Here is a 26,969-nt window from a genome sequence, read left to right as displayed (position 1 = left end):
TCTCCATGGCATGACTAATCAATTGAAAAAAAGTCATTTTGTGGGTGAACTACACCTTTAAATGATTAATTTCAGAGCTCCATATGTCTTTGACACAGTGGAGTGAAAAGAGAACTGTGTGTGTGCGTGCGTGCGTGCGTGCGTGCGTGCGTGCGTGCGTGCGTGCGCGTGCGTGCGTGCGTGGGTGCGTGTAACACTGATATGTTTTTAGTATACACACTTTACATTTTGTATGCTGATATCCTTGTAGCCACAGTGTGTCATGTATTTAATGTAACCCTTAGGTGGAATAGAAGAACCTTCCATCAATCATGGACGATGTTGCTGCACTTGTAGTTGACAATAGCTCTGGAATGAGCAAAGCAGGGTTTGCTAGTAGTGACAAACCATTATTAGTCTTCCCCACCACTGTCGGACGGCCCAGAAGACATCAGGTTCATTACCACACGCACGCACGCACACACAAACACGCACACACACACACACACACACACACACACACACACACACACACACACACACACACACACACACACACACACACACACACATATGCTCAGTAGGCAGATGGACACATATGTGGCCCAGAAGACATCAGGTTCATTACCACACACACACACACACACACACACACACACACACACACACACACACACACACACACACACACACACACACACACACACACACACACTCATGCTCAGTAGGCAGATGGAAACATATGTGGTTGTTTGGAATGTGGTTGTTTGAAATGTGTGTGTGTGTGTGTGTGTGTGTGTGTGTGTGTGTGTGTGTGTGTGTGTGTGTGTGTGTGTGTGTGTGTGTGTGTATGTGTGTGTGTTTGTGTGTGTGTGTGTGTGTGAGTGCGTGCGAGTGTGTGTGTACATTTATTGCGACCGAAGTTGCAGTTTACCATGAGAAATGTCACAGCTTGTCTCCGTGTGTGTACACATTTTTTTTTGTTCCCCTGACACATCACTGTGATATCACAGGTGACATCACAGGTGACATCACCTATGTAAAAGTCCATATATGGTATTCCCCAGAATCTCTTTTATGCCCATATACAGTACAGTATGAAGATCCCTAATGTCATCGATATGTATATCACTGGCCAGATGGCCAACACATGGCCCATATCTGTGTGGCTGGATCTCCATGTATGGTCATAAAAGATATTGTATGTTGTGATGTCATGGGAACCACTCTAACATAATCCCTTTTAGGCCCATATAGTATGGAGATCCCTGATGTCATCAATATTAAGCCCATATCTAACAGGATTTCATATGGGAATGCCCATATATAGAGGAAGACAGCCTATATCTGTGTGGCTGGTTCAGACAGGGATCTCCATGTATGGGCATAAAAGGGATGTACTATACAGTACATGGATCTCCATATATGGGTAACTGGTCCGATATACATCACTGGCCAGATGTCCAAGAATTGGAGTGACCTTTTCGCTTCTTTTCTAACAGCATACACCTGGTTTTCCAGATCTGACAAGGACACCAGGTGAATTGTGTATCAATAATGTATTTCTGTATTTAGAGTGATGGTGTTGATCTTGTTTCTCTCCTCAGGGAGTGGTAGGGATTGAAGGGAAGAACATCTATATAGGAGATGAAGCCCAGTCGGAGAGGGGGATTCTCACCCCCAATAACCCCATCAAAGATGGCATCATAACCAACTGGGATGACATGGAGGAGGTAGGAACACAGAACTACATGCAGTAGTACGACAAATCACTGCTCACTGAGCCCTAAACTCTATACTAAACCACCTGTAAGACTCCCTAATCGGGAGATAAGCGACCGCCAGGTCGCATGTATACACAAAAATGTTGTCTGCAAAAAGCAACCGCATGGTGGCGCTAGAAGAGGGGCATGTGAAAATCAGGGGCCACGGAGTGTGTGTGCAAAGTTTGGCATGGATAGGGGCAACGGTGCCGGAGACAAGAATAGGGCCAAAAGTGTGACGTGACGTGACGGACAGACGGAGGGACTGACTGACTGACAGACAGCCAGTGGAGGTTTTCATAGTAACTTGTGACTTGACGGTTGCAATCAACACCACACGCTTTACTATATGCTCAATGAATTCCTAAAAGCATTTCCACTTTGATTGATTGATTGATTGAAGAATTTATTAGAAGTTTGCAATAGAAAAAAGTACAGTTTCATGACAGTACAAATCACTGGTACAAGGTCAACTAAAAGGAGATCCTAGAAAGCAGAGGCTTATTTCCACAGGAACCTCGCTTTAAGTATCTCATATAACATTGAAAGACAGATGGATAGAACATAGTACTTTATCTAGGATAATATCAGTTTCAAAAGCATAACATCGAATACAAAGGCAGAAAGAAAAAGAAAAAGGGGGGGGGAGCATGGGGGCTTAGTCTATTTACAAGTCACGGGTAGCAGCTGTCTGAAGGTGACTTTTCATACCATTTTTGAAGGAGGCTAGGGATTTGCTCTCTTTGATCCATAGGGGTGCCACGAATGCACAAAATGTGACAGTTTCATGCCAAAACATGGTGTGAAATGTGTGAAACTGAAGCCTCTTTCTGCTGTGTAGATCTGGCGCCACATCTTCTATAATAAGCTTCATGTGAACCCTGAAGAGAATCTGCATCCACTTCTGCTGACGGAGGCTCCTCTCAACCCTATGGCCAACAGGGAGAAAATGACACAGGTGGAGGCAAACTCTCTCTCTCTCTCTCTCTCTCTCTCTCTCTCTCTCTCTCTCTCTCTCTCTCTCTCTCTCTCTCTCTGGTCATACAGTACCTGTTATACCCGTTGCCCAATTTGGGCTGGCAAAGCTGGTGTCATACTGGGCTGCCCCTCCCCCGGCAGCCTTTTTGGGAGGGTCGGGCATCACAGACAAGTGAAACCAAAAGCCACAGCTATAGTAGCAGGGCTTGACATTAACTTTTTGAGGCAGAGTGTCCTCTGGACAAGTACATTTCCCTTTCACTTGTCAAGGCACAAAAGTCACTTTGTTAATTTGCCATTTTTATTTTATTTCTTTGGACAAATAAATAAGACCCCCTTAGTCCCCCCTAAGACCCTCCATAGTACAGCACAAAGCTGCTAGGAGCGTCACAGAAAAAGTGAAACCAAAAGCCACAAGTACATTTAAAAATGTTCCTTAAAGCTTGTACGATGCATGCATGCATTGAGGCTCAACTTTATTTTTTTATTTTATTTTTGCGCTGCAGAAAGGCTCATAGACATTAGGCTTGTCCTGTTGTCCGGGACAACTAATAAATCCTTATGAACAAGTTAATTAAAAGTGTACTTGACCCTGGGTAAAAAAGTGGGATAAAGATTTAAGGAAAAATCATTAAATATACTTGTGACTTTTTCTGTGATGCTCCTAGCAGCTTTGTGCTGTATGCAGACTATGGACTGTGGAGTGGAGGGGGCCAAGGGGTCTTATTTATTTGCCCCCAAAAAAGAGGAAATAAAGAATAAACAAGAATTGACACACAGTCAATATAAAATCTGTGGATTGGTGTGTTGACGTTAGTGTAAAAAAAGTTTGAAAAAAATTTTTTTTTGAAAAAAAAAAAGTTTAGGTCCAAAAATGTGTTAAAAAATCGACCTGATGGTGGCGCTATATGGGACAGATCCATGTCGATGAGATAAGTGTAGACATACTGTGTAGCGATTTGTGTGATTTTAGGGCAAAAACTGTAGGAGCAGTATTCAAAAATGTGTTTTAAAAAATTTGGCGGGGGTCCCTGGAGCTGCGGGGGTCCCTGGAAGGGTGGAGGTTGTGGATTGGCAGACAAGGATTGTGTGTGGAAAATTTCACATGGATAGGGGCAAAAAAGTGTGATGTGACGTGACAGACAGACAGACAGACTGACGGACAGACAGGCGGTGGAGGTTTTCATAGTAACTGCGACCTGACGGTCGCAATTATAATCATTAGTATTGTTTATTTTAATTATTATTATTAAGGAACTCTAGAAATCTCAGTTGGAACTGTTACCCCAGTGACCCGATGCTGGATAAGCGGTTGAAGATGGATGGATGGATGGATGGATTATTTTAGAGTAAGCTACTTTATTTACCATTATTGTGTACTCCACCACATGGGGAGCAATCTTCAATTCAATCTTCAATTCAAAGAAGCTTTGTTGGCATGAGAACACAAACGTTTACACAGTGGTGGAAAAAGTACCTACATTTTTATAATTAAGTAAAAGTATCAATTCTGCAATGTAGAATCACTCTGTTACAAGTAAAAGTCCAGAATTAAAAATGTACTTGAGTAAAAGTACAAAAGTATTGGTATCCAAATGTACTTAAAGTACCAAAAGTAAAAGTACAAAATGTTTGAAAATAGCAGATCTACAAGCTCACAACGCGTCGCACCGCAATGCGTTGAGCTTGTAGATCGGCTATTTTCAAAAAGCCTTGGTATAACATAGGGCTAAAGTGGTTTATGTATGTTTTAAACTTTAGTTAAAGTTAGATAAAGTACTATGTTCTATCCGTCTGTCTTTCTTTTCAAATCTTTTTTATTATTAAGGTACAATGTCACAATGAGGCAGGTACACACATAGTGATGGCACCCCAAATCACATTCCAATCACAATAATCATTGGTACAAAATAACACAAGATCTGAGGCGATCACGGTACGTACACATTCAGTTGTAAGGAAGAGAAACCCTGCCCTTAAAGGTTAAATGACATTCTGTTTTTACCAATCATAAAAGTCTTTGCCCTGGTCCTAAAAACATGTTTTAAAATGTTTAAACTTGAAAATCCACTCCATGGAGCCATGGTCTCTTTCTCTGTTCAGGTGTCATGAAAAACGGTCTGTCACCTGAAATACTCTATAATCACCACTAGGGGAGCCTCTCTCTCCCACTCATTCTAACAAATATTATTATAGCTTGAGTACAATTTTGAATATTTGTACTTTACTTGAGTTTTTCCAATTTTCAATTATTATACTTCTACTCCACTACATCTCAGAGGCAAATGCACTTTATCTCTCCACTACAATCATTTTGATTTTGATTATTAATACAAATCACTCACTTCAGCCCTTTAGGCCAGCAGTTCTCAAACTATGGTACCCAAACGTTCCCTTGCACTGGCCACACACACGCAGTCACGCACACACGCTCTCACACGCACGCTCTCTCTCTCTCTCTCTCTCTAACTCACACACACACACAGAGGACCGCCCCGGCTCCAACACTGACCGAGAGATGCATGCATTGTTCGCAGACGCGATGCATTTGTTTCGCTGCTTTGCTTTGGTACAAGACACACTGTGACACACACACACACACACACTGACACACAGAGGCTGAGCTGAGCCCTGAAGAGGCACACACGAACAGCATCGAGAGTCGCGAATGTTTTTTCTTACCCCGGGACCGAGGTTACCGGCTAAATGCCTCCGTTTAGAGAACCACCTATTGCTTGTGTTATCATAGCGTTTTACTGTCTGCTCGCCGGGTCGCCGTGCCCGTGTGTGTGTGGGGGAGGACAGGGCAGCATGGAGTTATAGTAGGCTCTCCACGGAGCTCTGCTGCTCCGGGAGCAGAGCGCTGTCCTCTGCCTCGGTAGAGGAGGGAGGCGCTGTCCACAGTCCAAGGACGCAGCCAGGGCGGAAAATACATAGCGATACATAGCGATTTTCACTATTTCACAAAAGCATAAACTGACTACTTGATATGAAGGATATTGATGTAAATAAGATATTTGAATGGACACATGTATTTTATATGCCCATATTTACGATTAAAGGACAATATAATGTAGAGATTACTTCCTCAAAACGTGGGCTGTGGAGAAATATAAACAGGGAGAGAGTAGAGCCCAGGAGGAGGAGGAGGGGGGGGGGTGCACTAACTGCTAGTGACGACACTGTCCGAGAGCCAATGATCAGAGCATCAGAGCCTCATTATGCAGAAATCGTCAAAAAACCACAGATAACAGGGGAACGACTGCAAGTTAAAAGTTGGTGTTTTTTTGGTGTAATTGAGGCCAGGAAACATTAAAAAAAGCATAAAAAACTCAAAATTTATTTTTGGATGTCACCACCCCTTTAAGAGATAATAAAAGAAAACATTTTTTCCCTCCATATACCCAATTTAGTGTCAAGCCAATTCCCCCATCCCCATACTCTACGTTAAGACCTATCCCTGCTAATCCCCACAGTAGTCATTGGGAGGGTAAAGACAACAACGGGTCTCCTCCGATACCCGATCCGTCATGCCACCATCTTCTTTTCACCTGACATTAAGGAGCTTCACCAGGGGGGCGTAACGCATGTGGAGGTACACGCTATCCTCCCCGGTTCCACCCCTCTCTGAACAGGCGCCCTGACCACTGTGGGAACCGTTAATGCAGAGACAAAATCTGTTCCTCCTCCCCAATCGACTTCCCTCCCACGAACACAGCCAATTGTGCTCGTTGGAGCGCCCGGCCAAGCCGAATGCACCATGAAGGTAGTGCTCCATGGTGGTGGACAGGAAGTTTAACCTGCCCACCCAGACGCCCCAATACTGCACTGCCACCGGGTCCCAAAAGGCAGCCCCCAGACATCAGAAATTTAAAAAAACTAAACAAAAACATAATAGGTTATATAATCCCAGAGGGAAGGTGCTATGTGGCGACATATTTATCTAAAAGGTAAAAAAAGAAAAAAAAAACTAATGTCCATGAGTCAGTTGTAAAATAAAGTAAGGCCTGCCAGTCGAGAGAGGCTGCTGTTACAACCAAAAAAGAAAAAGTAACAAAAATAGTAGTGATACCACCTCCCAGCCGGCAGAGGCAGCGTAGAACCATTAATTGTCGAGCGCATAGGTCGAGAGTGGTTCAGAGTTCACAGTTTGGTCCATCCTGTCAGAGGCACACAATGGCGGCCACCGACCAAAAACAAACAACCAACTCAGGCTATCAGCATATTAGAGCCACATCGTAAGAAGATGAAGTATAAAAACAACGAAAACATGTCGAGAAGTCTCGACTACAATCATGTCATCATAAAGTGCAAAGCATTCGATCGCTCTCTAACACTTAACTAAACCGCCGTAACGTAATCGTCATGTACGGAGAGAAAGAAACAGCGCATATTAGCATACCACAGGCGCAATAGAATTCGCCGTAAACAAAATACCCAATTGAGTAAACAAGTGGTTCGCATTAACCGTTGGAACGGACATGTCTACATACGCCGTTTGATCATATAATATCAGTCAAAAAAGGGTTGCGTATTTTCGTCAGAAAAGGAAATAGGAAAATTAAAGAAAGAAAAAAACCCTGTTAGCATGTACTAGCTAGTTAGCCAACCCCACACACTATCGACCATTCCCGTCTGTCTTTCAATGTTATATGAGATACTTAAAGTGTGGTTCCTGTGGAAATAAGCCTCGGCTTTCTAGGATCTCTAGTTGACCTTGTACCAGTGATTTGTACTGTAATGAAACTGTACTTTTTTCTATTGCAAACTTCTAATAAATTCTTCAATCAATCAATCAGTTATTGCTTTGTAGATTAGCATTATTGGGCTAAATGTAAAGACGCTACGCTGCGCCAACCGTGAATTCAACACAATCTGCTGTTGAGCAGTTTAACAAATTTGCTACGTACGTCTACACAAACGGTCAGATTACAAAGATAAATTGCTTAGTGAAGGCTCACGGATGTCACCATAGGGTACGCTCCAGCAGAATGTCCCGTAATGATCGTATTATTTAAAGAGGAGCATTTTAATCCGATCGGTCGTCGTTTCCTTAAAAAGCTATTAATGTATCTAAGTGCAGTACACCTCGCAACTGATGGGGTCGCATGGCTGAAAAACAACAGAAAATGACGTCTGATCGGATTAAAATGCTGTTTATTAAACAATACGAAAGAAGATACGGGTAATTCTGCTTGAGCGTACCATACTGTGACATCTGTGAGACTTCAGTAAGCACTTTATCTTTGAAATAAGAACGTTTTTGTAGACGTACGTAGCAAATAGGTTTAACTGCTCAACACGAGGTTGAAGTGAATGTATTACGTGCGCAACAACGTGACTCTAAATTGGTCGGGCTAACAGTGCTAAATGTAGCATAATCAGTGTTTGTGTAACTTCAGTCAGAAGATAATCTGACGGTTCTGAGTCTGACAGACTTAACCTCCTCGCGTTGTGAGCTTGTAGAAGAGCAAAAATAGAGTTGGGTCGCCGTTTTATTCCATGAGTAATTGTGTATAACATGCCTGCGTTAGCCTGCAGCTAGCGCTAGCTAACGTTAGCGTTAGCCGTTAGCCACACATCCAGAATAGTCTAATTAATAACTCAATTTTCCAACGGCGAGTGAACGATTGCATTCCGTGTCCTTCATGGATTTTTTCCCCCTGGCTGTCAATGTTTTTATTGTCCAAAAAGAAAACGTTCTGAACGTTAAAACTAGATAGTTTTACGATCATGACAATGTTAAGTCAATGCTAAGCAGGGACAACAAAGGACTGCTCGCATCTGGCTCAGGCAGGAAACGGAACGATCCCGGATCCTTTTTTTCCAAACTCGAGAAGAAGAACAGCGCAAGGCCGCTCCCAATCATGAAACTAGCTTGGTTACCATGTGACATGCGACAGCCAATCGGCAAATAGGTCGCCTAGGTAGCCTGAATGTCTCAGCACAATCGCACGTCTTTAATGAAATCTGTTCCACAGATTTAAAAAGACTGAAATGGCAAATTGACCAGTGACTTTTGTGCCTGGACAAGTGAATGGGAAATGTGCTTGTCCAGATGACACTGTGCCTCAAAAAGTTAATGTCACCTCTCTCTGAAGACGTCCTCATTGTTGAAATCAGCTGAATTACTGCATGTAAATATTTCATACACCAAGCCCTCCATAGCATTGAATATCAGCGATGTACTGCAGGTGTATCAAAGGTTTGATTTTTTCATCATCTCTAGATCATGTTTGAGACCTTCGAATTCCCTGCCATATATTTGGCCATCCAGGCAGTTTTGTCTCTCTACGCCTCTGGTCAGACCACTGGTAAGTGTTTCTTTACTTCTGAAAGCCTGCAAAAATACTGTAAGCAATGGACCTGTAAAGGCCCTATCAGAGTACAATCTGCGGTGATAAGTCATCACCGCGGTGTAGTTTTCTAGCTATCACCTAAAAATGTATTACAAAGCCTAGTTGATAGCTAGAAAACTACACCGTGTTATGACTTATCACTGCAGACTGTACTCTGATAGGGCCTTGAATGTCCATTTGTTTACATGTGTAACAAATGCATAAATGAACACTGAGGATTGTTGTGCGTATTGGACCTGTGCCATAGGGTTGCTGTATCTGTATTGCCCCAGTGACTAACTGAACTCCTTGTTTCTCCAGGTATTGTGGTGGACTCTGGTGATGGTGTGAGCCACACAGTGCCCATCTACGAGGGCTACGCTCTGCCTCATGCCATCCTTAGAACAGAACTGGCAGGCAGGAAGGTCACCGATTATCTGATGGAGAGACTCACTGACAGATGTATGTACCATTCTGAGGTGGGAAGGGAACCAATGGTGTGTTTGCTCTGTGCGTGTGGGTGCATGTGTACGGTGAAAGATAGACACCCGCACATTGTCTTTGCTTGCTCAATAAAGAAACACTTTTGCTAAACTTGCAACATTTCGGCAAAGTCCATTTCGGCGAAGATGCGCGAGGCATCTTCTCGCTGGATGCCTGAATCGGGTCTTTGACCGAAACGTGCCAAGTCATTTAATAAAAGTGTTTCTTAAATGAGCGAGCAAGGACAGTGTGTGGGTGTCAATCTTTCTCCTTACATGTTGCGGCAGCTCCACTAGTGCACCTGTAAGCCTTTTTATCAGGTGTGATTTAACCCTAACCCTATTGAAATGGACTATAATAAAGGTATCTTAAGTAAGATCAGACCGAAATTTCTAAAACCCCTCCCTCTTGTACAGCGGAGCAGAATGTGCGCAGAATGAAGGAGGAATGGTGCTTTGTGGCACTGGACTTTGAACAGGAGAGTGCTACCTACACGTTGCCTGATGGGCAGGTGATTGATCTCTGCTGCCCTGAGATCCTCTTCCAGCCCCTTCTCTACGGTTAGTGTAGTGCTGATGATAGTCCACTATGAATCTGGGTAGTAATGACAGGAGCTACACTCCTGTTCTACATTCATTCACATGATAACAAGGAATTAAACAACAATGTAACAACCATTACATCTGCAGCCATTATTTGGTTTGCAAAGCCATTTACAATAAAAATAAGAATTGATACAATGTGGCTGTATGATAGAAGAGTTAGTAATATTGTTAAAATGAATGTCTGCCAGGTCTGTAATATTACATTCAAAGACTTTCTTGACATATTCTTAATTTACTTTACTTGCAGTGTGCAGTCTCTGTTGTGTTGTCCTTGTGTTGTAGCCTACCTTCAGCAGTTTTAACAAAGTGGAATGTTGGACAACTATGTGTTTCTGTTGTTCAAATGTATACTGTCGAACTGTAATTGAAGCCTTATTTTATTATTGCTAATCTAACATCATCTAATCAATGTATCTAATGGTTTGAATCTAAACATCACACAGAGTAAAGGTCTCTCCTACCTCAGGTATGAGATCCGTGGGAATCCATGAGACGACCAACAACAGCATTATGAAGTGTGACGTGGATATCCGTGGGACTCTGTACAACAACATAGTGATGTCAGGAGGCACCACTATGTTCAGAAACTTTGCAGAACGCATGCAGAGAGAGATTACTGCTCTTGCTCCTCCCACCATGAATACCAGGGTACATGGACAGTCATATCTCTAAGACCAAGGCTACACTTATCTGGATCTTTTTCTAAACTCAGATTTTCGTATATGCGCATAGAATAATATCTAGGTACACACAACAAAAAATATCTAGGCCTAACAAAATCCATGTCTACACAGATCCACTGAATCGGATATTTTTGTAAATCTTCACTTGTTTATCAAAAGATCCGGTTTAGCGTCCGAAATCTCCAGCTTCGTGTGGCTGCAAGCCCCAATCACACAACAACATGTGAGATTAGAAAATGATCCATGGGTCGCCCACTGGCCTAGTGGTCAAGGTGCATACCACATAATAGGCTATGATGCCTGCTGGCGTTGCCGGTTCGATTCCCGATCCGGATGACCTTTTCCACATGGCATTCCCCATCTCTCTCCCCATTTCCTGTCAGTCTACTATCCTATCAAATAAAGGCATAAAAAGCCCCAAAACAAATCTTAAAAAAGAAAATGATCCATATTTGTGTACGTAGCCAGCGCCTATCTCTATAGATACATATGCAAACCAAGTGCCACATGTACTGTAAGTATACTGTTACCTGTACTCATCCATTAAACCTTGGCATATCCACTCCTTTTTTCCCCACTATTCCAAATCTCTTTGCCCAAAATATAGGCTACTTAGATCATAAGTTCACTCGAGAATATGGACACTCGGTTCATATGCTTTCTGGTCATTTGACATTTAAGTAGTTAAACGACCTGGTGTTCTGGTTTGTTTGGCCCATGATGAACTGGGAAACACTATTTCAGTACCGTATGATAATCAACTTGCAGAGACTTGCCCAGATTGCTGGCCTAGCAGTCCAGGCACTTAAAGGCTTAATGTAGCCTGACAGTGCATCGTGGGTTTGAGTCCCGTTCCCGACGAGTCAATCAAGGCAGAAAAGCCAAAAACACATTTTGTCAATTTATGTTATTCCGTTTTAATGGATTATTGGTGCCGATTCATTCGAAAACTCAAGCGAAAAATGTCCATCATTTACCAACCATGTGATTATTGTTACACACCTTTGGTGTCTGTCTGAGTGTCTGGGCCTACCAGCGCCACCAGGAGTCGGGTTTGAATAAAACACATTTTTGGACACCATCCTACAGATTTTGTCGAAAAATCACGCAGATCGGTACACAGTATCACTAATAGCCATTAAACGAAGTGTCTATTTCTTACTTTGATGCTCCTATATACTGTATTATCATGCAAGCGCCAGTTAAAGTTACTTTCCATCCCTCATATACTGTGTGCACAGTGCACACCCCATAACCCACACAATGCACATCATTTTGGAGCTCATATCTCCGAACGGGTAAGGGCTAGCCTAGTCTATATAATTAGAGATCATGTATTTGTGTTCTGGACGTAGCCTATTGTTCAAATGTCTCCCTCTCCCTATTCCTCCAGGTCATTGATCCTCCTGAGAGGAAGGACTCTGTGTGGATGGGTGGTTCCATCCTGGCTTCTCTCACCACCTTCAAGAAGATGTGGATCAGCCGGAAGGAGTATGACGAGTACGGTACCTCCATCGTCCACCGTGTGTGCTTCTAGAGCCCAAAAGAGAGAATAGACGTTTGCCCGGTGTTACGGACAAGGTTATTAAAGACTACATTAGAGTGGGGATTTGCATTGGGTTCTATTGCATGTGTGCACGCCTGTCTAGGTCCCTGTCTGCAGATTCCTGCTGGAGGAAGGTTCCTGTCACTCTGCCACCTCCAGCCAATCAGAGCTCGGTCCGTCCCCTATAAAAGCACCATGAAGAAGTCAGTCATGGCCGCTGTCACTGTCTGAGGAGTTATGAGAGTAGCTTAGTGACAGCGTGCCCACCGGAGCAGGTGTAAAATGTAGCCAGCTTTGTTAGCCTTTTGTGTATGTACAGGTTGCTCTTCAGAGTCCACGTTAACAGTGGTGAGCAGGGGTAAGTTTAGTAAGTATTTTCATAGTTGTAGCATTCACTCTGTTAGATCACGTAGGGGGCTGGGTTACCACTCTGTACACGTTTTGGTTAGATTAGGTAGAGCAGTCAGTTAGGGAAGTGTTGGGTGTTAGTAAGTCAGTTTTGGGAATTAACATTGTTAGCTCAGGAGTAGAATTGTGTTTTGTTTGTTTCCCATGTCGGGTGCCCGCCCCGCCCTGTCTCACCACTGAGAAAGCAACCTTTAAACTATATTCCTATTTACCTGTATTATCATTGACTATTGTAATAAAACTACTTTTTGGCATATACCACCTTGCCTTTGTTACCCCTGCAAACACCCCTAGGCCCTGTGGGCGTAACACCGGGACCCAAAACTAGTGAGAACAGCAGATCTACAAGCTCACAACGCGTCACTTTGCGGAATGGAATTTCTTGTGTTTATTGGCTTAGGGCACGGTCATCATGAAGGTGGATTCTGCCAATGCTTTTCAATGGGAATGGAGATGTTTGTTGCCAAACTTACCATCGGTGGATTTCTGAGATAAATAGGCTAAATAAATAAAGCTCCGTTACCATTGAAAAGCATTGGCTGTAAGTTCATAGTGGCCACTGTGGTAAATCAGCCAACAACCCACGACCCTCGAATGGTAAATTGCTTTTCTACCATCTAAATGAAAGAAAACACAGTTGTAACTTGCAAGGTTATTTAGTTACAATCATGATGCAACACACCAGTGGGCGGGGTCCATGAGCCAACTCAAGGTTGTTGACTGATTTACCACCAATTTAAGCCAATCAGAATCCAGTATCTGAACATGTGACCAGAAAAAGTGGTAGAAAGAGATATTTTTTCCTTCCCGATACATATTCACATCATAGGTTGATACAGTGCCTATCCAAGACCAGTGGGTAATAAAAAATAATAATCTACAACAGCAGTGGTTCCCAAACTGGAGGTCTGGACCCCCCAAATGATTTTGGGATTCCTCCATAGTGAGGTCCTCTCTGCACGTCCCTCTGGGAAGAGACCCCATGGCACACCAAGGACCAGATGGGGGGGGGGGGGGGGTTAGGCTACATCTGGAAACGCCTCAGGATCCCCCAGGAAGTTGCCAATGTTGCTCTGGAAAGGGAAGACTTGGAAATCTCTGTTGGAACTCTTATTCTAAGCTAAATGTAACACCTCAAAAAGTGCTTCTCTGGGTGGGGGTCCCCAGTTCAAATAGGATTATTTTGGGGGGTCAACCTGAAAAGCCTAAATAAACATTTGCAGACAAAATCTATTTTGTCGACTATAAATCATATGATATGATCCAGTAACACTCTGAAGAAGGCGTTTGCCGAAACGCGTTGGTGTGCGTTATTTTAATGTTCTAGCCCATTAATAAATAAAGGCCTTTTATTACTAAATCCACCTGAGTGCCTGGACCTGGATTTGTGTGCCTCTGTGGCTCATTGTATTCCCTTTCATGAGCACCGGTGGTTTGAGGGATACCAGTAGCGCCCCTGCTATTTTCTTTCTCTGTAAATCATATGATATGTTTTCGTCGCCTAAAACTAAAGCTTTTCAGGTGACTAAAATATGAAATGTCATTCAAAAGACTATGACTAAATTAAATCAAATTTTGCATGACCTGTCCTTTCTTGTAGTCTACATAAGCCATCTCATCATCCAGAGTAGAGACATTATGGCATCTTGGGACTGAAAGCATCAATACACATTTTGTTACAACAATATATTTTTTTTTTCCTTTTTCCACAAATGTTTTTTGGTCATGATTTATTCACACAGCTGGTTTCTTGGAACCCTTTAAAGGTTATTATTCCATCATTTCATCTATTCTTAAAACTGAAAGGTCTGGACTGTTCAACCAGCAGGGGGCACTATTGGCCATTGTATTTGAAAGACAAAGCAACGATGGTAATACAGGGGTCTTCAAAAGGGAGTCCGGGACCCCTAGGGAGTCCACAGAGTTACTAAAGGGGGTCCTCCAAATCTTTGAGTCATATAAACCTTTTTTCTTTTGTCTCCTTTTTTATATTATTCAGGGGGTCCTCCAAATCTTTGAGTCATATAAACCTGTTTTCTTTTGTCTCCTTTTTTATATTATTCACTTGAACCCTAGTGTTCATATTCTTAGAACCTTCACCTAAAATAGGAGATCTATAAGCTCACAATGCTTTGGTGTAGAGTGGAAAAAGAGCAGACTAAGTACAGAGTGAAAGGTCAATTTATTAAGTAGGCTATTGATGGTTCAAGTGTGGTTAGAAAACACATATTGACATGAATCTAAAATATACTGATGATCGTGCTGTCAAACAAAAACAATGAAACTATAAGGAATCTATGAATAAGTTGTGGGGTCCCTGCTTCATCTCTCTCTCAACTAAGGGGACCTTCTTGGCCTGAAAACCTTGAAGACCCCTGTGGTAATATGCTAGCCTGATTTCAGACAGAATCTAGCCTGATTTCAGACAGAAGCAATCCACTCAGACAGAGGTCGGGTCTGGGTCTATGGGCTGGAGCCAGGCTAGTAATACAGCTATTTAATATGTATTTTAGCTAACTCACGAATGCATATTAGGCTACTTACACAATCTGGTTGAATACATTTGAAGAAATGTGCATGTTGACCCATCATATATAGCCTACAGCTCAAATGCTACCATTCAGAGGAGAAAAAACAAAGATCATTCAAGATAAGATAAACACAACAAAATATCTAGTTAGTGCTTGGTGTGAACAGCTCTACAAACGTACTAAACTCAACAGAACTTTGTACAGTGTGACCCATCATATACTGTACAGCTCAAATGCTACCAGAGGAGAAAAACCAAAGATCAGTAGGTAGGCCTACAGGTGTGCTGGGACGTCCCCTTGATCGATGCCTGTGTGTTGGTTTCCACAGTAGGCCTACAAGCTTTTTGTCCAGGAGTTCTCTGTGTCGGTGGCAGTGGCCGGCTAGTCTCATCCTCCTGACTGCTATCTCTATCTTCTCTGATACACTTGGTAGTTCCTGGTACAGACACTTGTTGTTATTTGTGCTCGTCCTAGTTGATGTCGTAGCACACGTATACATTCTGGTGTAGCACCCATCCAAGGACTTCTGTAGGGCTTGCGTTAGGGTCCAGCATTCACAGCCATAGAGGAGAGCGGACTCCACGGTCGCAGAGAAGAAACTGATCTCTTGATTTTGAACTACAGGGAGTCACCTTCTGTGACCATCAATGGTGGTGGAGAGGGGGGACAGTGGACACCTTCATGTTTTAGGGGTAAATTCAATCAACTGAAACCCCATTGATCAAGCTGCTTACCTAAGAACTGTCCGTGATCGAATCAACCCTCTGTGGGTTGTGGGGAAGGTGTATACATTGCAGACACAGTGCCAGTTCCGGAAAATCCTGATGTCAGACATCAGAATCCGAACCCTTCGTGCTGCACTACCTGCTGCGGTGGGGAACGCGCGTGCCGAATTTGAAATAGGGAATGAATGCCCCACCCTGGCCAACTCGGGAACAATGTAAATATGCCCGGAAGGAAGGGGACCACTTTCCTTCCAATATGGCTGCTGTGCATAGAGAGCCTATTGGCCAAATTCAGCACCTGAAACCGTTGTACGAGCGTGATTCCTAAACCCACCAGGATTGAGTTAAGACCCGCCTCCTCTCGATAATCTTAATGAAAGTGCAGAACGTTAGTGCTGCTCGCTCAAGTGCAAAGTACCTACTATACCTACCTACTGATCCATTACAATAATACACGCAGCATAATACGCCCAAAGCCATATGCATATATATGCAAACCATAACAATTTAACTGATAATCAGTAGGAGTTTTTATTTTGAGCACAGTAGTGACAAATTAATAGCTTTCTCAGTACGTTTTTCTCTTTAGCAAAGTTACAAAGTTTTCCCTTTATTAAGCACAGTAGGCCTAAAATTAAGTCAGTTTCAAGTTTTTTTTAGCGCAGTTTATTTTGAGCACTGTAGTGAGAAATTAATAGCTGTGCATTGTGCAAATGCAGGCTTTTCTCAAGTACAAGTCTTCATGCCTTTATCCACCCTCCATGTGTCAGGCAGGGATTTCAGCCACTCCTGGAAGTCCTCGCGTTTCCGTGAGGCGGGTCTTAACTCAAGCCTGGTGGGTTTAGGAATCACGCGTTGTACGACTGTGTAAATTGAGCACACGTCTGTCAGTTGACAGACTGTATGGAGATTAAAGCCACGTTCACACTGCCAGCTACAAAGCGGCGCAGCATATCAGTCACTGAGGCGCTCGTTGAGGTCAATTGTACACGTGACGAGCGAGAAAAATGTAAAAATGTAAAGCCTGGGGATAAAAGGAACACGGAGCTATATGACTAAATATAAATTCCCCATTACAAGCAGGAAGTGTGTGAAGAGAGAATGTGAATGGAAACACTTGGTGGTTTTGTAGCTGCAGTTGAAGAAACAACTGGGATTGTAGCTTCATAGGTTTTGTAGCAGCTAACAAACGTTGGGCGTTGAATATGGATCTTCATTTCGCGGGCTTCCATTGAAGGTGAATGGTAGCCTGTAGCATTCGTAGCTGCCAATGTGAATGCAGCCTTATGATCTATGTAAAGAATGATCTACGAGGCTTCCTTCTATTTCTTATCTCTGCCAAAATATAACTATACACATACGTACGAGTATGACTTATGAACTGTATTGTATGCCGTTTGCGAGTTTTTGTTTCGTTTTGGGATGAGGTTGCATCATAGAGGGTGGACAGACTTGGCCAGACTGACGGGAAGGTCCGGGCTGTTGTTGAGTGGCCTGAGTTGAGTTGCAAAACAGAGTTTTTATACCGACTGTGTTATCGTTGCTTCAAATGGAAAACTACAGCAAGGTGGCATCAGCCCCCCCTTCACTGCTCTCACTTCCTCTCTGTGTCCTTTTGCCTGGACACCTGCAGCCATCGCCGCCTTCAAGAGGCGAGTCATTCACCTCTGCATCGATCAGGGGTGTTGCACCAAATTCTGGGCCCTGGGTACAAGGATTCACTCACATTTTGTGCTTTAACTATTGAAAAATAGTAGATCTACAAGCTCAAGATCTAAAAGCTGCGAGCTTGTAGATCTGCTATTTTTGAAAAATCATGAAAATTTGTGGGGCGTCTGAATATTTCAAATTCTTCTAAGGTTTTTTGAAAAACCTACGTTTCTATGTCAGTGGTGCTCAAACCTTTTCATGTGAAGGACCCCCAAAATGATATGTATTTGGCCACGGACCCCCATCTCAAAATATTTAGTTCCAGGGACCCCCCAGAAGCAAAATTTGAGTTACAAATGTTCGTTTAAAATGTACATAATATATTCAAAGATGTGCACGCATTTTCAAGATTTTTCAGAAATAGCAGATCTACAAGCTTGCAGCGTGAGCTTGTAGATCAGCTATTTTTCAATAGCTAAAGACAGGCCCCTCCACCTTGAGCCCTAGTAACTCAGTCCCACTGTCCCCCCCTTGTGACGCCCCTGCACCACTGCACCAATCCTGTTCCCCCTGCTTCCCACTAAGGCCCCCCATAGTGGAGGCGGACGCCTCTGACACTCTGGCATTGGGGGCATTCTCTCACAACAGTACTTTTTTAAAGCATGTACTTTGGAATACTAAGGTATTTTTAAAAGCAAGTACTCCAGTACTTTAACTGGAGTCCAAATTTGACTGAGCAACTTTCACTTGTAGTTGAATAATATTTGACCAGGAGTATCTATCTATACTTTGAGTTCCGGGGTTCAGTACTTTGTCCACAGACTGTCTGCTGTCATGTTTGAGCATTTTTAACCACATGAAGCCTATAGTGTCTCAAATTCTGGGGCAAATGTTCAGTGAAAATAACAGATCTGCAAGCCCACAACACGTCACATTGTGTCCGGTTGTGAGCTTGTAGATCAGCTATTTTTGGTGAAGATATTTGGCGTAGAGGGGAAAAAAGGAGGGCCCTAGTACAGACCCCAGGGAGACTCCGGTCAATAAGTATATCGTCACTGTCGGGCAGAAACCTCGTATCTCCAAGTTTCAATTTTTTTTTTTTTTTTTTTTTCGCAAAGCAAAGCCCTGCTTCATCATACAAGGCTGCCACACCAAAGTAGTGAAAACAGCAGATCTACAAGCACACAACGCCTCGTGGTGTGAGGCGTTGTGTGCTTGTAGATCGGCTGTTTTCACTAGTTTAAATCATTTTAAAAATGATAAATACAAAACAAACGGGTTTGGACATACAAGGTTTCCACCCGACAACGACAATATGGGGTTTAAGTGGTTAGAATGCCGATTCCAATGCCTTCTCTCATAAACATTGTGAAGAACTTGAACCATGGGTACAAAGTGATGTATTTATGAAGCTGTAGCATAGTTTTGTTTTCAACATGAATACTGTACAGCATTGCTTGTATACAAATAAAGTTTTGTGTGAGGCTTTTTCTCTCTGCGTTTGTGCACTAGGAATTTTGTGAACGCATTGGAGGCACCGAAAGAAGTCCAACAGCTGAAGGAAAATGCCGGTGTCTGTTAATGCTGCATTGTGTACGGTATTTGTCACACAATGCTTGGAAGTACTACTGGTATGTGTCAATCTGAAGGTTTCACTGAGACATTATGTGTAGGGGTGTCCAAACTTTTGAGCGGTGGTAAACCGCTCCATAGAGTGGCTGTGCGTGTGTCTGTAGCCTTTTGAGCGGTGGTCACACCGTCTCCATAGCGTGGCCGTGTGTGTATCCGTGTGTGTCTGTGTGTCTGTCTGTATGTAGCCTCTGGTGTATGTAGCCTGAGTACCCTGTGTGACCAGAGAGGTGCTGTTGAGTCTAGTCTGCCCTGAGCATCAACTGCAAAAGCAGTGGTGGCCTGAGTGACATCATGCATGCATGCACGCAAGCAAGCACCCCCCCCCCCCCCACCCCATATATACGTTTACCGTGCTAAAATGTGGGGCATGCATACACATGGGGGCATGCGTACAAGTGGCTTTTTAGACACAATAAGCCTGCAATGTCTTTATTGCTATTTACAGTAACACTTCTAGCCCCCATAAGTCACATCCAACCATGAAAGGTTGCGTTGTAACTTGGTAATGGGCTTATTCTGTGTAAAATGACATATTTAGCCACTGAAATAAGAATCTCTAAAACAATAGAAAGAAGTAAATGAAATCATTTTAACACTCATCTTTTATATTCTTTAATTACAATCTAAAATATGAACCCTTGTTGTAAAAAAACTAAAGTTGTCCTTTAACTCTTATCTCCATATTTTACATTACAGTAGGTCCTTAAATTGGCACTTAAATCTCGCCTTCCGTCTTATTTGTTCAGTATTTTCATAAACATCCCCTGCACTGCACATGTCTGTAATACATGCACATCAACACTGATTTTATTGAATCAATATTCCATACTGTACCTACATATTGCCACGTTTCTAACAAAAACAATAAGTGATAACTTAAATATTTTAACCAATTCCCAAATTCTTATATCTTTTTCAATCAATTCCATTAGCTCCTCCTCTGAATCTCTTCAAAAGAATAAAAAAAGCTATTCACAAATTGTATTAGGAATAATAGAAAGCCCACACTGAGACTTTCTCTCTTACGGTATATTTGCCATATGATAGAGGATTCCTTTCTATACTCAGCTCCGGTTAAACAATTAAAATAAAAACAGTGACTAACCCCTTTGTCATCAACACTATATTAATGGTTTGAGGTCCATAAATATCTAGGAGATACCCCTGAGTTGTCTTGTTTTGCCCCAAAAATTATCATTTCAGTCAGCTAGAAAGGACTCTTCAAATATTTGCAGATCAGAAGTGAGCATAAAGTATACCCTAGTCCATTGCTTGTGGGAATGCGAGGAAATTAAATCATTCTGGAGATCGGTGGTGCAGTATATATCTCGAATCACGTCAGTGATAGTCCTAAATTATGGATGCTCATTATTTTCCCATTAACCTGTGCACTAAATAATAAGGAAAAGATAATGATTGATCTTTGTCTACTACAGGCCAGACACTCAATTCACCCTTTGTTATCCTTCTGCAGGTTGGTCACTGACTGACCAACCAGCAGGCTCTATCTGCCTTGTCCCGCCCTGGTTCCACCTTTTATATGTTGAATTTGCTAAAACATAATTTTTGGAGAAATAAAAACATTTAAAAACATGCTGAGTCTATAATGCGGCATGCCACTGAGCAGCTCCATTTTACTGAAACCAAGTTTGAAATTAGAATTGAACACAGAGAATAACAATACGAAGCAACTGAATTAAAATGGTAGTGGATTGGAGTGCCCCACCGAATGTCCCACCAAGACACATCAACTAAGGCCGGTTCACATTGAGCCGATCCCGGGGCCGAGGATCCCCGATCAGATTTCGGGAGGACCCCCCGGGAAAATCGTTTGGTCGGCCCCGGAATCGGTCTTGGGCTTGAACAGTACCCCGACACGATCGGATTATGTTAATTAGCTTTTTTATGACCTCGGGACTCGTCGGGAGCACTCACGATAATATCAAAAAAGCTTGATATTCTCGGATCATCGGGTAGGAATCCTTTACAATTATTGTCGTCTGAATGAGCTCACGGGATTGCTTCAGATTATATGAAGCCAGCTCCTCCCTTTTTAGGCTGCGCAGAGTGTAGGCTATTCTGTCACCTCACAATAGAACAGCCTACACTTTTATTATTATTATTAGCCTACTTACTTTTTACTTTAGCCTACTCTCTCCCTAAAATGTTGTAATCACTTGTTCAAAAACGTTATAGCCAATAGCATTCTTTTTTTTTACTTTTTTTCTTCTGCGCAGTCATTTGGCCACAAGGCATGCAATGTAGTCATTGCGCCTCTCTTGCTGTCAGTTTGTTCATTGGTCCTCAAAGAGGACCGCCAGTCCTTGGGGAGTTCCAGGGGGTCCCCAGCTAAATGATATTGAGGAACCTAGGCCTGTCCCTATTCTATATGCTTGGATGAGGTGGTGGGACAGTAAAAAAAAAAGCGAGAGGTTAAACTTTTTTTTTCTGCGACTGCACGCCCACAACGACGAGGTTTGGACATTCATAATTGCTATTAGCTGATAATATATTTGGCTTGGAGTTGTCAAATCATCTTTTACGGCATCACAACGGCAATGTAGGCTACTAACGTTGGCTGGTAGGTATTCCATGTCGTCTCTCCACTGAAGTAGCAGTATCCAATCCAACATGTCCCGTTCGCAAAGTGAACCCTTTCATCATTATCCATCTTTGTTCAATGGTCCAAAACAGAGCTACCATGACAACAAAGTGACACGTTCTGACAACTGACAACCTATATGAATATGATCTGATCTGTAGGCTTATTGTTTAAAATAACTGAATAGGCTATAAAGTGGAGTGCAAGTGGCTGAATCTCGATATTCCGACGGGGTGTAGGCTATTCTGTCACCTCACAATAGAACAGCCTACACTTTTATTGTTATTATTAGCCTACTTACTTTTTACTTTAGCCTACTTTCTCCCTAAAATGTTGTAATCACTTGTTCAAAAACGTTATAGCCTATAGCGTTCTTTTTTTTCTTCTTCTGCGCAGTCATTTGGCGACAAGGCAGTGTATTCTATCATCTCACGAAAGCCTTTCCCCATATATATATATATATATATATAATATATTTTTTATATTTATAAAAGATAATACCGTAAATCACCATTTGAAACGCCTGTTTCAAATAAGCGCACGGTTCGTATAAGCGCCTGGGCCGTTATTTCTTATTTGCAATTAATATTATCCTTATTATGTTTTATATAAGAGCCCGGGCTATTATTTGTTTGGTTGTTTGGTATTATTTGCTATTTATTCAACTTAACTGGTCATTTATGTTGCATGGCAGTGGTGCGCTGAAAACAGCAAATCTACAAGCTCACAGCAGTGCTGTGACAGCACCAAGTGCAACGCACCGCACTCACTGTGCGTCGCTAGGGTCATATGAGAGCAGAGCTGGAATGTTATTACCCTAGTCAAAAAATCCTATAGGATCTTCGAAATTTCCAATATAATCCTATAGGATTTTGAAAATCCTATAGGATCTTATTGGTTTTTCACAAATTTCCAATACAGTCCTATAGGATTCTATCGGTACTTTAGAAAATCCAATAGGATTTTGCAAATTTCCAATAGGATCCTATTGGGTTATATCTAACTTTGGAAAGTCCAATAGGATCCTATTGGAACTTTGCAAAATCCTATTGGATTTTGCAAAGTTTCAATAGGATCCTATTGGGTTATATCTAACTCTGTAAAGTCCAATAGGATCCTATTGGAACTTTGCAAAATCCAATTGGATTTTGTAAAGTTCCAATAGGATCCTATTGGGTTATATCTAACTTTGGAAATCCAATAGGATTTTTCAAAGTTCCAATAGGATTTTATTGGAACTGTAGGATTTCTGATAGAAAAATCCTTTAGAAAATCCCATTAAGAATCCTATAAGAATCCTTTACAGTTTTGGAACAGATCCTATTGGATATTTTCTTATAGGATAATAATCCTATAAGAAAAAAATCCAATAGGATAGAAAAATCCTTTAGAAAATCCCATTAAGAATCCTATAAGAATCCTTTACAGTTTTGGAACAGATCCTATTGGATATTTTCTTATAGGATAATAATCCTATAAGAAAAAATCCAATAGGATTGTGTATCCTATTGGATCCTATAAAATGTCAAATCGGACCAAAAACCTATCCTTACTAACAGGAGCTGTGGCGCAGAGGATCAGGGCAGGATTCAAGCACGGGAGGTCGTAAGTTCGAATCTCACTCAAGATGTCAATGATAATGTCAAATCTAATACTGTATGTCTTAACACTGATAGCCTGATAAATCAGTCAGCACAACACCACCCCCTGTTGGTAGGTGGCAGCCAGGCAAGGCACCTATCCTATAAGAAAATATCCAATAGGATCTGTTCCAAAACTGTATAGGATTCTTAATGGGATTTTCTAAAGGATTATTATCCTATAAGAAAATATCCAATAGGATCTGTTCCAAAACTGTAAAGGATTCTTAATGGGATTTTCTAAAGGATTTTATAATACTATAAGAAGATATCCTATTGGATTTTCTAAAGGATTTTTCTATCGGAATCCTAAAGGATTTTCTATAGGATTTTTCTATCGGAATCCTAAAGGATTTTTTGACTAGGGTAGCGAGTCTAGAATCAGCTGTGGATCTTAATTGGTTTGGCCTATACGCTTTTTTGATTGTGTGTGTGTGTGTGTGTGTGTGTGTGTGTGTGTGTGTGTGTGTGTGTGTGTGTACACGTGTGTGTGTGTGTGTGTGTGGAAAGGGAGAGGACGCGTCGTTCGCTTCACGCTGTTGGTTACAACAATATAGTAATGTAATGGGCAATTTCCTATTGATCAGATACACACCTGAAAGTATTCACGCTGATTAACAGTTAATTTGAGCAGTGATGGTAAAAGTAGGCCTAATCAGTGAGAATGCTTTCAGGTGAGCCTTTCTCCGCGCTCAAAGGCCAAGTAAAAAAAAAAGAGAGAGCGATTAAACTTGAACTCTGTCGGTCTGACTGTCCCACCGCCTCATCCAAGCCTTCAACCAACTGTCCAAAAAGGAAAATGGACATGCTATGGTTCATTTAGTTCCATTAGGCTACACTGTCAGGGTATTGCGCATATCACCTAAAACCGGATTAATTCTTCAAAATGTGGACTACATCACATCACAGATGCAGCACTCAAGGTAATTAAATGTCAGACCAAACCTCACCGTTGTGACTCCGACCAAGCCAAATATATTATTAGCCTATCTTATATAAATATAATAACGATATTATATATCCCCACGTGTGGGGAAAGGCTTTTTTGAGAGGTGATAGAATAGGGTGGTAGAATAGGGTGGTTGGGCCCATTAAATATAAAAAAAAACTCTTTAAGAGGCTGCGCTGTTAAGAGTTGCTCTGCAGGAAACTATACTTTTACCAGTAATACTCGAAGTGAAATAGACGGAGGATAATCAAACAAAGAACTTGAGACAGGGAGGCATCAGCTCTGGCTGGAACTCAGTGGACAAACACACTGAGGCGGTTTTATTAACACAGCCTTAAATAGGGCAACCAATCACTTCCAGCATGTCCTTCACAATAAAAGTTCAATCACAGCAACAATTCAATCCATAATAAATACAACAATATAACCATAATGCTAATGGAGATCATACCTCAACACCCCCACTTGATCTCACATTAGATTTTTTTTTCCCTTCTTTTTCTTCTCTTTAAATCTCACAATAAATATACAATTCAGCCCAAAACTTTTTTTTTTTTCTCCCTCTTTTCTCAATAATAAAATTCAAGCCTGTTTCAAAGTCTTTCAACATTCACCATATCATAATCAATATCATAATCAATATATCATTTACGTGTTCGCAACAATAATCACACAAATGTTACTTTCAAATAAGTCAGTTCATCACCCCCAAATAAATGAACACTCCTTTTTCTTTTTACAGTTTTTCTCCCCCACTGCTTTCTTGCCCTCAAACAGTCGGGTTACAAACGCACCATTCAGAGATTCAGTTTCCTCATTCATTGCAACACAAGACTTCAAGCCATAACAGTAATCAACAGATACATAGTCATTTGAAGTTGCTAGTTTTATCCTCCTCACTCTAGGTGGGTAACGTGTGGTTTTACATTTCGTCTCAGACTTGATCTGCTCTCTCTGAGGTGCAACTAATGCAGCCTCAACATACATGTCTGTCTGTGTCTGTTTCTCTGCACACTTAGACCTGTGCTTCTGCACCTGTCTATAGACATTGCACATAGACTCGACCTTCTGCATAGGCCTATTGTAACAACCTTTACACTTGTCAACAACATTAAACTCATTGTCCACAGTGTTCAAATAATAAAATCTGTTGCACATATTTATGTCGAACTGTGTGCCATCTCTGCACTTCAAAGCACTTTTACCTTTGCAGAATATGACAGAGGCACCACTGGTGGTTGCTGCCTGCACAGAGAACATGTCTTGTGGGTATGTAGGAATGTACAGGGCCTGCCTCAAAGTAGCTGTGTGGCATTGCCCCCTGCTGTCGATCATGGTCACCTGCGCATCACCTCTGCACTCTGTCACTCCACTGCATCTCGTACCATCAGCCAGCTCCATGCAATGATTCTTTGGCTGGAAACACTTGTCGAAACTCTTAAACTTTCTAATGTCTGTGATGATGTGGGACGTCGCTCTCGTGTCGACCATTAGACCCGTCTTCTTGACACGATGTCCTCTTTGAATCTCTCCACCACCATCAGCGTCACTCACTCGGAATGAGCACTTGCGACGGCCGCTGCCGCTGCTGTTGCCGCCTCCGCCGCTGACGCAGCCGCCGCCGCTGCACTCGTCCGAGGCTCTCTTGACGCAGTCCCGCTGGCGCTGCTGCTGTCTCCTTCTGCAGGCTGCATACCGGTGTGTGGAACTGTGGCAATGGCCGCACCACTGCTGCTGGCGGTCACAAAGTTTTGCGACATGGCCTCTCACATGACACCGGTAACACCGCCGCCGGTCACCTGTAGCTGCCCTCTTCACATTCGGCCGCATCTGAATCCCCATGGCGCAGTCGCCCTCCTCCGCATGCCTCCTCTCAATGTCCTCACCTCTGAGCTTGGTCTTGGACTCGGAGAAAGGCACTGGCTCTCTGCTTGTATAGTACTCTCGGAGGATTCTGAGCGCCTTGCGTCCATTGTCAGCTGCTGCCCGCATAACAAGCGACACACTTTTGTCATCCAAACATTGGAGCAGCTCGGCATAGGCCAAGGTATTTCTCTCCTCGTCTTCACCCGTCTCGGGTTCCTTTAGGACGGCATTCTTCAATCCTTGAAGCAACAAATGCCCCAAAAACCTCGTCTCCCAAAGTTCATACTTCTCCTCATCTCCGTCAAAAACAAGCCGGGTCCAACGGCTACTCGAAGCAGCCCACCTGGCCATGCTGTTAGCAGCCTAGCACGGCTACAAACTTTTCACCTCGAAAATATTTTTGGTACTACCTGTGGCCCATAACCTGTTAAGAGTTGCTCTGCAGGAAACTATACTTTTACCAGTAATACTCGAAGTGAAATAGACGGAGGATAATCAAACAAAGAACTTGAGACAGGGAGGCATCAGCTCTGGCTGGAACTCAGTGGACAAACACACTGAGGCGGTTTTATTAACACAGCCTTAAATAGG

General features: G+C 42.4%; 1 protein-coding gene across 1 annotated transcript; it reads left to right on the top strand.

The window, feature by feature from the left end:
* Positions 1-311: 311 nt before the first annotated feature.
* Positions 312-12,366, top strand: LOC308289426 (actin, cytoplasmic-like; the record flags this gene model as incomplete). Its single annotated transcript, XM_080731116.1, has 8 exons — positions 312-434; positions 1,587-1,712; positions 2,584-2,700; positions 8,950-9,034; positions 9,380-9,520; positions 9,958-10,101; positions 10,613-10,794; positions 12,223-12,366. The coding sequence occupies 8 exons, from the start codon at positions 312-314 to the stop codon at positions 12,364-12,366; spliced, it is 1,062 nt and encodes a 353-aa protein (XP_080587242.1).
* Between the last annotated feature and the right edge of the window lie 14,603 nt (positions 12,367-26,969).

The sequence above is a fragment of the Nannobrachium achirus genome, assembly GCF_963921795.1.
Source record: "Nannobrachium achirus genome assembly, chromosome: 1".
NCBI classification, from domain to species: domain Eukaryota; kingdom Metazoa; phylum Chordata; class Actinopteri; order Myctophiformes; family Myctophidae; genus Nannobrachium; species Nannobrachium achirus.
This window is presented reverse-complemented; position numbering and strand designations above follow the sequence as displayed.